The sequence below is a fragment of the Myxocyprinus asiaticus genome, chromosome 3 (genome assembly GCF_019703515.2).
Source record: "Myxocyprinus asiaticus isolate MX2 ecotype Aquarium Trade chromosome 3, UBuf_Myxa_2, whole genome shotgun sequence".
Taxonomy (NCBI): domain Eukaryota; kingdom Metazoa; phylum Chordata; class Actinopteri; order Cypriniformes; family Catostomidae; genus Myxocyprinus; species Myxocyprinus asiaticus.
In genome coordinates this window covers 53,366,587-53,380,756 of record NC_059346.1, presented here as the reverse complement: position 1 = coordinate 53,380,756, position 14,170 = coordinate 53,366,587, and the positions used below count along the sequence as shown (strand labels likewise).

General features: G+C 38.4%; 1 protein-coding gene across 5 annotated transcripts in view; it reads right to left on the bottom strand.

Annotated features, from left to right (window-relative positions):
- Positions 1 to 14,170, bottom strand: part of LOC127430727 (acetyl-CoA carboxylase) — a 94,034-nt gene that overhangs the window by 69,415 nt on the left and 10,449 nt on the right. For all 5 annotated transcript variants that reach the window (XM_051680733.1, XM_051680742.1, XM_051680751.1 and 2 more), the window contains 9 exons: positions 10,639 to 10,771; positions 10,422 to 10,560; positions 10,017 to 10,126; positions 9,145 to 9,226; positions 8,916 to 9,014; positions 6,940 to 7,046; positions 6,720 to 6,830; positions 6,381 to 6,590; positions 4,253 to 4,423 (listed from right to left, as the gene is read on the bottom strand). In XM_051680733.1, the coding sequence (XP_051536693.1) occupies positions 4,253 to 4,423; positions 6,381 to 6,590; positions 6,720 to 6,830; positions 6,940 to 7,046; positions 8,916 to 9,014; positions 9,145 to 9,226; positions 10,017 to 10,126; positions 10,422 to 10,560; positions 10,639 to 10,771 (1,162 nt within the window). The remainder of the gene's footprint in view (positions 1 to 4,252; positions 4,424 to 6,380; positions 6,591 to 6,719; positions 6,831 to 6,939; positions 7,047 to 8,915; positions 9,015 to 9,144; positions 9,227 to 10,016; positions 10,127 to 10,421; positions 10,561 to 10,638; positions 10,772 to 14,170) is intronic.

The following is a 14,170-nucleotide window of genomic DNA, read 5'->3' as shown; positions in this document are numbered from 1 at the left end:
ACTAGGCTACACAATCATGGGGAAGACTGCTGATCTGACAGTTGTCCATGAGACAATCATTGACACCCTTCACAAGGAGGGTAAGCCACAAACATTCATTGCCAAAGAAGCTGGCTGTTCACAGAGTGCTGTATCCAAGCATGTTAACAGAAAGTTGAGTGGAAGGAAAAAGTGTGGAAGAAAAAGATGCACAACCAACTGAGAGAACCGCAGCCTTATGAGGATTGTCAAGCAAAATCGATTCAAGAATTTGGGTGAACTTCACAAGGAATGGACTGAGGCTGGGGTCAAGGCATCAAGAGCCACCACACACAGACGTGTCAAGGAATTTGGCTACAGTTGTCGTATTCCTCTTGTTAAGCCACTCCTGAACCACAGACAACGTCAGAGGCGTCTTACCTGGGCTAAGGAGAAGAAGAACTGGACTGTTGGCCCAGTGGTCCAAAGTCCTCTTTTCAGATGAGAGCAAGTTTTGTATTTCATTTGGAAACCAAGGTCCTAGAGTCTGGAGGAAGGGTGGAGAAGTTCATAGCCCAAGTTGCTTGAAGTCCAGTGTTAAGTTTCCACAGTCTGTGATGATTTAGGGTGCAATGTCATCTGCTGGTGTTGGTCCATTGTGTTTTTTGAAAACCAAAGTCACTGCACCCGCTTACCAAGAAATTTTGGAGCACTTCATGCTTCCTTCTGCTGACCAGCGTTTTAAAGATGCTGATTTCATTTTCCAGCAGGATTTGGCACCTGCCCACACTGCCAAAAGCACCAAAAGTTGGTTAAATGACCATGGTGTTGGTGTGCTTGACTGGCCAGCAAACTCACCAGACCTGAACCCCATAGAGAATCTATGGGGTATTGTCAAGAGGAAAATGAGAAACAAGAGACCAAAAAATGCAGATGAGCTGAAGGCCACTGTCAAAGAAACCTGGGTTTCCAAACCACCTCGGCAGTGCCACAAACTGATCACCTCCATGCCACGCCAAATTGAGGCAGTAATTAAAGCAAAAGGAGCCCCTACCAAGTATTAAGTACATATATAGTAAATGAACATACTTTCCAGAAGGCCAACAATTCACTAAAAATGTTTTTTTTTTTATTGGTCTTATGATGTATTCTAATTTTTTGAGATAGTGAATTGGTGGGTTTTTGTTAAATGTGAGCCAAAATCATCACAATTAAAAGAACCAAAGACTTAAACTACTTCAGTCTGTGTGCACTGAATTTATTTAATACATGAGTTTCACAATTTGAGTTGAATTACTGAAATAAATGAACTTTTCCACGACATTCTAATTTATTGAGATGCACCTGTAAGTTCACTGTGCCTTTAGGCAGCTTGGAAAATTCCAGAAAAGGATGTCTAGCCTTTAGGCAATTAGCTTCTGATAGGAGGTGTACTGAATTGGAGGTGTTCCTGTGGATGTATTTTAAGGCCTACCTTCAAACTCTGTGCCTCTTTGCTTGACATCATGGGAAATTCAAAATAAATCAGCCAAGACTTCAGAAAAAAAAACTGTGGACCTCCACAAGTCTGGTTCATCCTTGGGAGCAATTTCCAAACGAAATATTGAAGCAACATCTCAAGAAATCAGCCAGGAAGTTAAAGCTCAGCCGCAAATGGGTCTTCCAAATGGACAATGACCCCAAGCTTACCAAAGTTGTGGCAAAATGGCTTAAGGACAACAAAGTCAAGGTATTGGAGTGGCCATCATAAAGCCATTACCTCAGTCCCATAGAAAATTTGTGGGCAGAACTGAAAAAGCGTGTGCGAGCGAGGAGTCCTACAAACCGGACACAGTTACAATAGTTCTGTCTGGAGGAATGGGCCAAAATTCCAAAATCTTATTGTGAGAAGCTTGTGGAAAGCTACCCAAAATGTTTTGACCCAAGTACAACTAATTAAAAGGCAATACTACCAAATACTAACAAAGTGTATGTAACCTTCTGACCCACTGGGAATGTGATGAAAGAAATAAAAGCTGAAAAAAATAATTCTCTCTACTATTATTCTGACATTTCACATTCTTAAAAATGTGTGATCCTAACTGACCTAAAACAGGGAATGTTTTCTACGATTAAATGTAAGGAATTGTGAAAAACTGAGTTTGAATGTATTTGGCTAAGGTGTATGTAAACTTCTGACTTCAACTGTACCTTCCCCTTTAATTTATATTCTCCTTTTAATCTCCCGCTTGGCTATGCAATTAATGAGTGACTGTGCACTGTGTCTCCCTTCCCCCATCACCCCTTTCGGTCTCTCCTTTTCTGTCTCTATCAATTTCCCTCATTCATCCACAGCAGTCTTTGTGTATTACATAACAGTATTAGCCCCCCTCTCCCACTCTCAATGGCCCTATAGCACACTGGCCTTAGCCAAGTGACCTATATAGCAAAGACAGCGGTCACGTGAACACTGTGTGCCACAGGGACTGTAGTATATTGTTCACTAGATGTTCTTGATCTAGTGCTTGTGGAGATCTACAGTACATAAGCCTTATGCAAAATTGCAAGAGCAGTTTACTAAGTGACAAAGCTTTATTAAAAGTTCACTGGATATTTATTAGCGGAATATTTCATGTTTGTAACAACAATAATAATAAATATAGCTGCAAGCAGCAATAAGGGGACCAAGCAACAAAATGGCAAGGACTGCACTAAAAGAACACAGAGTGCAAATGACATACACAGCATTACAAGTCACCTCAGGATTGATTTGAACCTATGCCTTTCTGTTCCACAGGTCAGTGCACAACCCACTGCACCACACAGCCACAAAAACGACAGTACCCAAAGGGACATACAGAAGTGTGGATTATCTTTTTAACTATAGGTGGCGTAAGGGGGCCTGGGTAGCTCAGCGAGTATTGACGCTGACTACCATCCCTGGAGTCGTGAGTTCGAATCCAGGGCATGCTGAGTGACTCCAGCCAGGTCTCCTAAGCAACCAAATTGGCCCGGTTGCTAGGGAGGGTACAGTCACATGGGGTAACCTCCTCGTGGTTGCTATAATGTGTGGTTCTCGCTCTCGGTGGGGCACATGGCGAGTTGGGTGTGGATGCCGCGGAGAATAGCGTGGGCCTACACATGCGCTACATCTCCGCAGTAATGCGCTCACCAAGCCACGTGACAAGATGTGCGGATTAACGGTCTCAGATGGGGAGGCAACTGAGATTCGTCCTCCACCACCCGGATTGAGGCGAGTCACTATGCCACCACGAGGACTTAGAGCGCATTGGGCATTCCAAACTGGGGAGAAAATAAAACTATAGGTGGCGCTGTCTTTAAACTGATCAGGTATCCTCAGGACATGATGTCGATGATGCATATCCATTTTCTTTCAAATCCGACAATGCATTTTAAATATATATATCTTTTTAATAAAATTAAATATGGTGTAGAAGCAGCAAGGCTGATATGGGAAAAATTGAAATAGTTGAAATCCGCATGACGTAAGGAATCCACAGACACCAAATCTTCACAATTCTTGACCCATAGGTGGCTCTGTCGCGAAACTCTGCATGTACCCTCAGATCATGGTGCTCATGAATCATACAAAGTTTCGATAGGACAAAGTGTTCGCGAGATACAGCTTCCAATACATTTTCACATCGACCTAGTTAATTCAAAAGATAGTCCTAGAGTTTGTCCTAGAGGTCTCAAATATGTTATGGGGACTATTCATGCCCAAATTTAATAATTTTCCAATGTATGGTTTTATGGACTGCCAAAGACTCCCATTGGGGAGGAATAATAATAATAATACTAACGGATACAATAATAAGGGAACATCATGTGTGCAGAAATACAGTTTCAATGGAGGTCTGTGGGGCAAGTGTACTGCAGGATTTTTAAGCAGAAATGTGCATCTTGTATTTTTGTTGAGGCACTTTACAAAAACAAAAGGCATTGAAAAAGGCAATTATTCAGTAAAAAATATGCTTTTATTTAAGCTGTAAAGTTGTATAAATCATCCTTTTGAGGTGGGACTGCTTTTATAAATAGCAAGATGTGCATTACAGATAGTTACGTCAAGGTATCATTGCCAGAACTTCAAACGAAGGTTTACAGGAATTGCATGGTCATTACATGAGATGAAATATTGGAAATAATGTTGCAAACACAAGGCATTTTTCTCCTTTTTCGAGTGAGTCGAAATTATTTTCTATGGTAATGTCACAGATGTCATGGATAAAGCTCAAGTTTGAGTTTAACATGGAATATTTCTTTCCAAAAACATACACAAAATTCACACACAAACCTGCAGCTGGGCAGCAGGCAGGTTGACATCAGCCACCATCTCAGTGCAAGGATGTTCCACTTGAAGACGAGGGTTGAGCTCCAGGAAGTAAAAGCTTCCATCCTGACTGTACAGATACTCTACAGTACCTGCACTCACATAGCCAACCATCTTTGCCAGCATTACTGCACACTGAAACAGACAGATACACACTTCAGGCCATAACGAAAAGAAAAGATTCTTCAAAAATATTTTTTCCTCATTTAACCTTCCTATCCTGTTCTGTCATTTTTGACCAAAATCACCTTCCAGACAAAAAACTGAATCTTTCAGGCACAAAAAAAAAAAACCTAAACTTTGACAAATAATAGTTTGATCATGTCTAAATATATATCCAAATGCATAATTTGTAATAGAATTTAGAATTAATAAACAGAAGGTTGCTGCATATAACACTTCAGCCACATACTGGCTATAATTGTTATAACATGATTTTCAAGTCATGTTATTTTACTTTCACCAGATGGCAGCAATCTGCCCCCAATACATGGGACATTCTCATATTTTCTTCATGTTTCAACTAGGTTTTTACTGTAGAGAAGTTAATAAATTGGATAACAAATTTGCTGCTTATGCAAATTAATGGTGAAATTAAGGTATAAAAACAAAATCCCAAAAGAAGTGCATAATTGTTTTGTTTTTACTTGAGGGAAGAAAAAGAAAGTTGATAACACTTTTCAATAAGGTTCCATTCATTAACATTAGTTAATCCATTAGCTATCATGAACAAACAATTAACAATATATTTTCTACAGCATTTACTAATCATAGTTAATGTTAGTTAATAAAAATACAATTGTTCAATGTTAGTTCATAGTGCATTAACTAATGTCAACTAATACACTTTTGATTTTAAAAATGTATTAGTATATGTTTTAATTAACATTAAGATTAATAAATGCCTAATAAGTATTGTTCATTGTTAGTTCTTGTTAACTAATGTTGTTAACAAATGGAACCTATTGGGGGCCTGGAAAGCTCAGCGTGTATTGACGCTGGCTACTACCCCTGGAGTCGTGAGTTCGAATCCAGGGTGTGCTGAGTGACTCCAGCCAGGTCTCCTAAGCAACCAAATTGGCCCGGTTGCTAGGGAGGGTAGAGTCACATGGGGTAACCTCCTCGTGGTTGCTATAATGTGTGGTTCTAGCTCTCGTTGGGGCACGTGGCGAGTTGTGCGTGGATGCCGCAGAGAATAGCATGGGCTTCCACACACGCTACGTCTCCGCGGTAACGCGCTCAACAAGCCACGTGATAAGATGTGTGGATTGACCGTCTCAGACACAGAGGCAACTGAGATTCATCCTCCGCCACCCGGATTGAGGCGAGTCACTACGCCACCACGAGGACTTAGAGCACATTGGGTATTGAGCATTCCAAATTGGGGAGAAAAGGGGAGAAAATAAAAAAACAAAACAATTAAAAAAAACAAATGGAACCTTATCATAAAGTGTTACCAAAAAGTAATGTTTCCGATCAAAAATGGCCGCAAACAGTAAAGTAGGTAGTCCTATTTGAACAGAATAGGAGGGTTAAGTTACTACAGGTATGTGTTTTTCATAGTGGATGATACCACATTGATCCCCTTAGAAAAATTTAGTATTAACATAAGACTTCTATCTTAATCTTTAATTTTAGGGCTAGATAATTTTGGTGGGTCTCTAAGGATTAGCGCCCAACAATGCCAATGAACCACTGTGCATTCAACAGGAAATGACAAGCTTTACAGGTAATGTAACAACCTTATTTAAGCTATTCATTCTCAAGTAAGAAAGGTGTAGCATTTATCCTTAACAATTAGACATAAACCACAACAAAGATGTAAAATACATTTGCTACCTTTTAGATCAGAAAACACTGTAATTATAATGTTACAAAACATAAATAATCATGGTTTTTATTATTATTATTATTATTATTATTATTAAATATTTATTATGCATATAATGTTTTTATTATTATTTTAGTTCTTATTGTGTTGAAAAGCAAAAAAAAAATAAAAAATTGGTTGTGATCAAATTAGAAACTCAAGTATAAAAACAATCGGTAACAACAATACTGGACAATCTCTTCTCCTGATTCTCTGTATTACCTTCTCCATATTCTCAAACACATCTGAGGTAGCGATAGTAGCAGGAGCTTCCTCAATAATCTTCTGGTGTCTGCGCTGGACGGAGCAGTCACGGCCGAACAGAGAGATGGCGTTTCCGTACTGATCAGCCAAGATCTGAACCTCCAGGTGGCGTGCGTGTTTGGCCAGTCGCATGACAAAGATGGGGGAGCCTGGAACCTCTGTTTGAACCTGAGGTCAACCAAAACATACACAAAAAAGTAGAGGAGGAGCAGTTTTTATGGTACACTACCAGACTTTACAGCAAAAAAATAAAATAAAAAAATAACAGCAGCATAGGATTGTGATTTGATCTCTGACCTGTCTGAAGAGGTTGGGGAAGTCTTCCACACTGTTGACCTTTCGGATACCTTTTCCTCCACCGCCCTCAGACGCCTTCACCATCACAGGGTAGCCCACTTGTTCAGCCGCCTGTCAATCAAAACACGCCACGTGAAAAACAGTGAGACATCGATAAAGCAGTCACTTACAGGACTGAAGTACGAGTTTGTCATGCGTTGATGATGAGTGTGTGTTACACCTTCAGTCCAGCCTCCACATCATGTATACAGCCCTGCTCATACAGCTCAGGAGGAACATTGATGATGCCTTTCTTCTGGTCACTCTCCGTCCACTCTACAGTCAGTCCTGAAAAATCTCACTGTCAAACTCCAAAGTCACAGAACGTCATATTAACTGAACAATGATTAGTTGAATTTCTATAATTTATTTATTCATTCTTGGGCTACATGCCATTTTTATTGACACTAGACTACAAATGGACAATACAGCACAAAAAAAAAAAAAAAAAAAAAAAAAAAAAAAAAGCTTTTCAATAAGAGGAACCATCTGATCATTCATTAATTGAATCTGTTGTGTTTAAATATTCTTGGGCTTTATGCCATTTTTATTGACAGAGATCAGGGCTGGGTAATACACACACACGCAAAAAAAAAAAAACAATATTTGATCTATATCTCAATATTTTTTCTGAGTGCCGTAAAAGGACGTTTTTTTTTCTAAAAAGGGATGAACCCTCTGATCTTTTTATTCTGATAGAAATCTGACAGGGTTCCAACTCTTTTCAAGGCATAATTTTCCAGGACATTTTATGTGCTCAATGGGTGTGAGGTCTTGATGTATATTGTGGTTATTGAATGTTTTTTTTTTTTTTTTTTTTTTCTGAATTCATTACACACTTTCATTTTGAAGTGTGCAGCACATGCAGATTATATATTTAATTAAATCGCAGCCTTTAGCAGTTTAATAATAACACTAGGACATAACGTAATTAATTTAATTTGTGCATTCAAAAAAAAAAAAAACGATATTACACGTTTTATAGCTAATGCCATTTTTATGATTGAATTCAATGATCCTGTCCTTTTTTTTTTTTTTGTACATCACAGTAATCATACTGGTAACCACAGTATAAGCGGACTATAAGATTGTTCATTTATTATTCAGAATCTTCCAGTGCACAACAATAAAAAACAGTGACAAGACATACATACATAAAAAATAATTACAAATTGAATAAAAAAAATTAAAGTATATATAGAATACACAATAAGACTAATATATATCTCAAGTGTTTTAGTAGGTAAAACAACAGCAATGTTAGAATGAAGAAAAAAAATTCACTGTAAAAATACTTACACTATTTTGTCAAGGCAAATCAGAGATAACAGCAGATGAGCAGAGAATGTACGTGACAAGACTTCGTTAATGACAGTCAACCATTGACGCTGTTTGTATTTGACAACTATCCCGAGTTTTGATCGTTACCATGTTTTTGTACATGTAACAAAAACCATGTTAGTCACACAGTCAAATGGTTTCATTATACTTAAATATTTTCCAGGTCATTTTGGTATTTTTCTAATTTTCTATGTATTTTCCATGACTAAAAAACTGCATTGCAAAAGATCAGGTTTGCCAGGACGTGTGGGAACCCTGTCAGAGATGCTATCAAAATATCTCTGTATGTCTCCTAGAAATTGTGACAATTTTATATTGTCAACAAAATCATATCGAATACATCATAAGTTACCCAGATCATCCAGCTGTAATAGAGACAACTGAAATAGTGTGGGGGGGAAAAGGGGTAATATGACAGGTGCTTGACAAGCTGGAATAAAACTCGCACCACCAGTACAATAGCAAGCTCTTTACGTGTCTAGAGCATGTGCACTAACCATCAGGTCATAACTTTTACAGGGAAGTTTACTTATTTATTCACTTTTTTATTATTATTTAATTTACCTATGGGCTTTTTTGCCTTTACCTTATAGAAAATTAGAGAGTAGATAGGGTAATAAAAGGAGAGAAATTAGGGAACAGGATTGGGACATGAATAAAAGGCTGGAATAAAACCTGCATCCCCATGAGAACATGCACTACCCATTGTGCCATGGCTCCAACTGAAAATTCCTTTAAAATGGAAAATCCGAATCATTCTAATTTACAATGTGTGTCTCAGAAACCGGTCTTTAAAACTTGTGAGGGTGGACAAACCTGCTCCACTCCAGGGTAGCGTGGGGATACCAGCAGTCTGGGCCACGATAGAAGAGGCGATCTTGTCCCCAAGAGCCCACATAGCCTGACTAGGTGGACCTATATATATAAAAAAAAAAAAAAAAAAAAAAAAACACTAATGTAAGATGAGCACTATCATTGTACGTGATGAATTACAATCAATATGGTGCTGCACGAATCCTGCTGGATTATAATATCGGTGTCTCACCCATAAAAGCGATGCCATTCTTGTGTAGCAATTCAGGAAGTTTGGGGTTCTCAGAGGCATGGCCCCAACCGGCCCACACAGCCTTAAGACAACAGGGGAAAATGTTAAAGTATGTTAGAGACAAGGGTCTAGTTAACAATGCAGTGGCCCTACAAAGTATTTGGACTCTTCAGGCACACTTAATAGTGTATGAATTTCATTGCATTTGATAAAATATTAAACCAAGTGGCATCTGCAAACAAATAATACCAGACATTTAGTCAGAGGTAACTTAATTTCCCTTCATGTTTGCAATTACTTTTAACAAACTGGTCTCAAGGTGATTTAAAGTGGATATATGAAGTCAGATATTCTCAAGTTTACACACACTCAAAGTTTTTGCTGCTTGTTCAGTTTACTTAATTAAAATGAACTGAAGCAACACAATTCTAGAACATTTAGTCACAACTTGATTTCATTGCATTCCATCCATCTAAATCTTAATCCAGTTTTGTTAGGTTTGCCCAATTCAATTTGGTTATTTCTACACAAAGTTTTTGTGTTGAGATTACATAGTAATTTTAAGTTAAGAAAACTAATTTCAAACATGTGAAACCACTACCCATGACTGAATCAAGTTCAGCCAAAGAGTCTTTTGTTTTTTGTTTTTCAGTGCAGGTGTCCAAGCGGAGTAACCACAGGTGTATTTTATCATATTTAGTGTGATTGTGCTATTTTTCTTAAAAAAAATAAAATAAAAAAAACACAACAACAAAAAAAGCCATTTGGTTTGATTTTGTTATCTAATGCAGTGACATTTTTGGTGTCCAAACGCTTTTTGGAGCCACTATAAGTGCTCAGAAGATCAATCATTAAAGCTCACATGCATTTACCTGAACAGGAATTCGTTTAGCTATGTCCAAAATGAGTTCCACATTTGCATAATTGTTGTTGTTTGTCCCTCCTGGGACGGGAACATAGTGATCAGCCATCTTGATATACTCTGTGGACATAGTTACAGATTACATAAATGTTAATGTCAGTACAGGAGGCCAAAGGAAGCATGCCATACACAAAAGATGTACACTTTACTGCACTCTTTTAATGCAAATTAGACCAGGCCTGCTCTGGACAAAACAGACTGACACAATTTAAACAATGAAAGAAAGACCAAGGCCTTCTCATCTAAATAAACTTCCATGTACCAGCAGAGATTTTCCTGGATTATATCATGATGGAGCCAGGAATGGGGGGAGGTTTTTAATGCCGTAACAGTTAAGCTCTCTTCTTTAAATTACCTGCATTGGCTTTGAGGTCTTCTGGGGTGACCATGACGACAAAACGAATGGCCCGTTCATTCCGAAACATTTCATAAGCCCAACGACGGATAGAGCGCATGCACTTGACCGCAGCGATGCCATTGTTGGCGATAAGGACCTGTCACAACAAAATATGATATTTAATGGCTGTCACCATGCACATATACGTTTAACAGGTGAAAGTTGAGGATCTTACCTTCTCAATGACTTTGTTGCCACCAAAGCGGGTGACAAACTCAGCTGGTGAAGCAACGGTAAAGTCTCTCTGCAGGTCGATGCGTCTTCGGTCTCTGCCCTGCTTCACAAGGTGAAGTCCTGACATGCTAGGTCTTGAGAAACATACAGAACACAATTCACAATGCTGCTTGAGAAAAACATAATACACAGGGACTAACACAATAACTGCAGGCAGAGCAGTTCAATATGGAGATCAGCCTCTGTCAGTATCCAACTATAATTTTTAACTGTTCTCTCAACATTAATGCTGGCTAAACTGTATTTAGTTATTGATTTCCTACAGTACAATTGTTTTCTCCCCTAAGAACACTGATAATATTAGCCAAGCCATCATGCTACAAATAATTCATAATATTCATAATTTTATTTTTCAATAACAGTTTACCACCATTTTATCACCATTTCCCCTTTAAGAAGAGTTAACATGTCCATGCATTATTATCAAAATCAAAGATTTTATGGTAAAATGTATGAAAGTATAAGAGAAATTGTATCATGGGTCCTTGTAACTGCTCACCATTTCCTTTTCACCATTTTTAATCACCTTTTTGTCTTCACTACTTCATTTGAATTACATTACTTCATCCTGTGGCATACCAAATTACTTTGTAAAAGTTCAAATATTCCATGTAGTCTCTCGAGTGAGATAAGGTAATAAAAAGAACTCAAATTCATAGGCGTTACAAATATAATACAAAATGCCATTTAAAACAGCTTTACATAGGAGTACAGAATATCACACCACAAGTCAAGCTGCCCCAAAGTACCAGTATTTCACGTCACATACCCATAAACATGTTATGATTAACAAAACCTTTATTGCATGTGAATGGAGTAACAATGTTAAGGCTACTTGGCGTCACAACCATTAAGATTTCAGAATAACTGTTTTTGAAGGTTTGCTTCAATAAATGGTCTTTTTGGACTGGGTAGGGAGTTAGGAGTTGGCAAACCTGGCATCCAATTATTGAAACAAGATTGGAGGTGTGGGTTAGAGCTTCTTTGACTTATAAAAAGCACTCAAACATTTTGAGTTTGCTATTCACAATTACCATCTGCTGAAGTGGACCATGCATCGAGAGAAAGAAAAAAAGATCTCAGAAGACCTACGATCAAGAATTGTTGCTTAGATATTCATCTGTCCACAGTTAGACAAATTCTCTATAAATGGAGATGATTTAGTACTGTGGCTATTATCCCTAGAAGTGGCCATCCAGCCAAGATGACTCAAAGGGCACACCACAGAATGCTCAATGAAGTACAAAAGAGCCCTAATGTGACAGCTTAAGACTTGAAGGAATCATAAGAACTCTATATGGAGTCTATATGGAAAACATTAAACAGGCATAGTGTCCATGGCAGGACACTATGAAGGAAGCCACTGCTTTCCAACAAAAACACTGCTGCGCACCTGAAGTTTGCCAAAGAACAAATTGAAATGCTCAACACTAGTGGGAAAATGTTTTGTGGACTGATGAATCTAAGGTTGAATTGTTTGGGAAGAACACACAGACCTACGTATGGCATTAAAAGGGCACCGCAAACCAACAGGGAAACATCATCCCAACAGTGAAGTAAGGTGGAGGGAGCATCATGATTTGGGGCTGCTTTGCTGCTTCGGGGCCTGGACCGCTTGTCATCATAGAGGAAAAAATGATTTCCTAAGTTTACCATCAAGATATCCTACAGAATAATGTCAGGGTGGCTGTGCAGCAGCTGAAGCTCAGTAGAAGTTGGGTGATGCAGCATGACAATGACCTTAAACATCTAAATAAATCCACTACAGAATGGCTTCAAAAAAAGAAAATCCACAATTTGGAGTGGCCCAGTCAGAGCCCAGACCTTTACCCAATAGAGATGTTGTGGAATGACCTCAAGTGAGCCGTTTACACCAGACATCCTAAGAATATGGCTGAGCTGAAGCAGTTCTGTAAGGAAGAACGGTCCAAAATTCCTTCTGAACGTTGTGCAGGTCTAATCTGCAGCTACCAGAAAGGTTAATGTTATTGCTGCCAAAGGAGGATAGACCAGTTATTAAATCCAAGAGTTCACTTAATTTTTCTACAGCACTGTGAATGTTTAATGGGATGTGTTCAATAAAGACATGAAAGATTATATTTGTATGTGTGTTGATAGCTTATGCACATTGTGTTTGTCTATATTGTGACTTTAAGATGAGATCACATATTATGACCAATTAATGCAGAAAAACAGCTAATTCCAAAGGGTTCACATACTTTTTCTTGCCACTCTACGTAATTTAAAATATTTATAAGTTATGGGAAATTAATCAAAATCTCTGAGTAATTACAGTTTACTAACTGCTCAACAACTCCGTTTGAATAGTCATACAGTATTTTACAGTGCCTGATGGAAAACTGCGGTGTTTCCCTGAATAGCTGGCATCCTCTTTAAATCACTGTTTGCCTATGGTTTCTAGGCTGAGTACTAAAATCTTACTGCATAGGTAACAGGCCATTATCTGACAGGATGGATGGCTTCAGGCGAACAGAGAAATAAGAAGGTGGAAGTATATTTATCTACTGAACACATAAGAGGCTTTGGCTATATTCAAAAAGGAATACTAGCATACTACTTACTGCATATTCTGTACAGTCAGTTGTATACTGTATTATACTGTGTATACGGCAAACTATTTTTTAAATAATATGTGAAACAGTACACAATATGCATTTCAAACAGTAGTAACGTATGCAACATCGTTGTCAAATGACCTCATTACATTGCATGTTTACAGTAATTCACATTTGTAATGGGTCATGGGGTATTCTATGGTAGTACTATCATATGGTAGTATGATATTCCGAGCATAGCCTTTGTCTCTAGTCAATCATGAGTAACCTGAAGTTACAGTATTGCATCATGACTGAAGCGCTGGCACACACAAAGAGCTCCTGTAAAGGGTGAGGACTGGAATCTGTCTCCCTCAATAACCTCCTCTTCCCTCCCCTTGGGCAAAAAGAACCTTCTGTACTTCCTCTGCACTTGACCAATAGAAAAGAGCTAGAGGGGGGAGGGGCATATCACCCCAGTCTGGCAGTTTCAGCATCGCTGCCCTCTGCTCTGTAACCACCCTGAGCAGCTCATACCATGGCAGTTAGAAACTGAAGTATGGAACAGTAAATCAAATCAGAACGTACAATAAAAATTTTTTAAAAATTACTCGGAGCAGTGTGACTTTTATTATTGTATTATATAAATCATGTCTGTGTTCATGAGGACGCATACAAACAGCAGATTTGCCAGTACTGTGCAATCTGTCCTGCCTGCATGTGGTCTGGTGACCATAAAGGGTGGTCAGCCATGTGTTCCCTAACCTGACAATGGAGAGTTTTGCTCATCCTGACATAAAGTGAAACCAAAATTATTTTTAGTAGCAAAAAAGTTGGGACAGTATGCAATATTCCAATAAAAACAAAAAGGAGTGATTTGTAAATGTACTTTGACTTGTATTCCAACAAATACAGTAT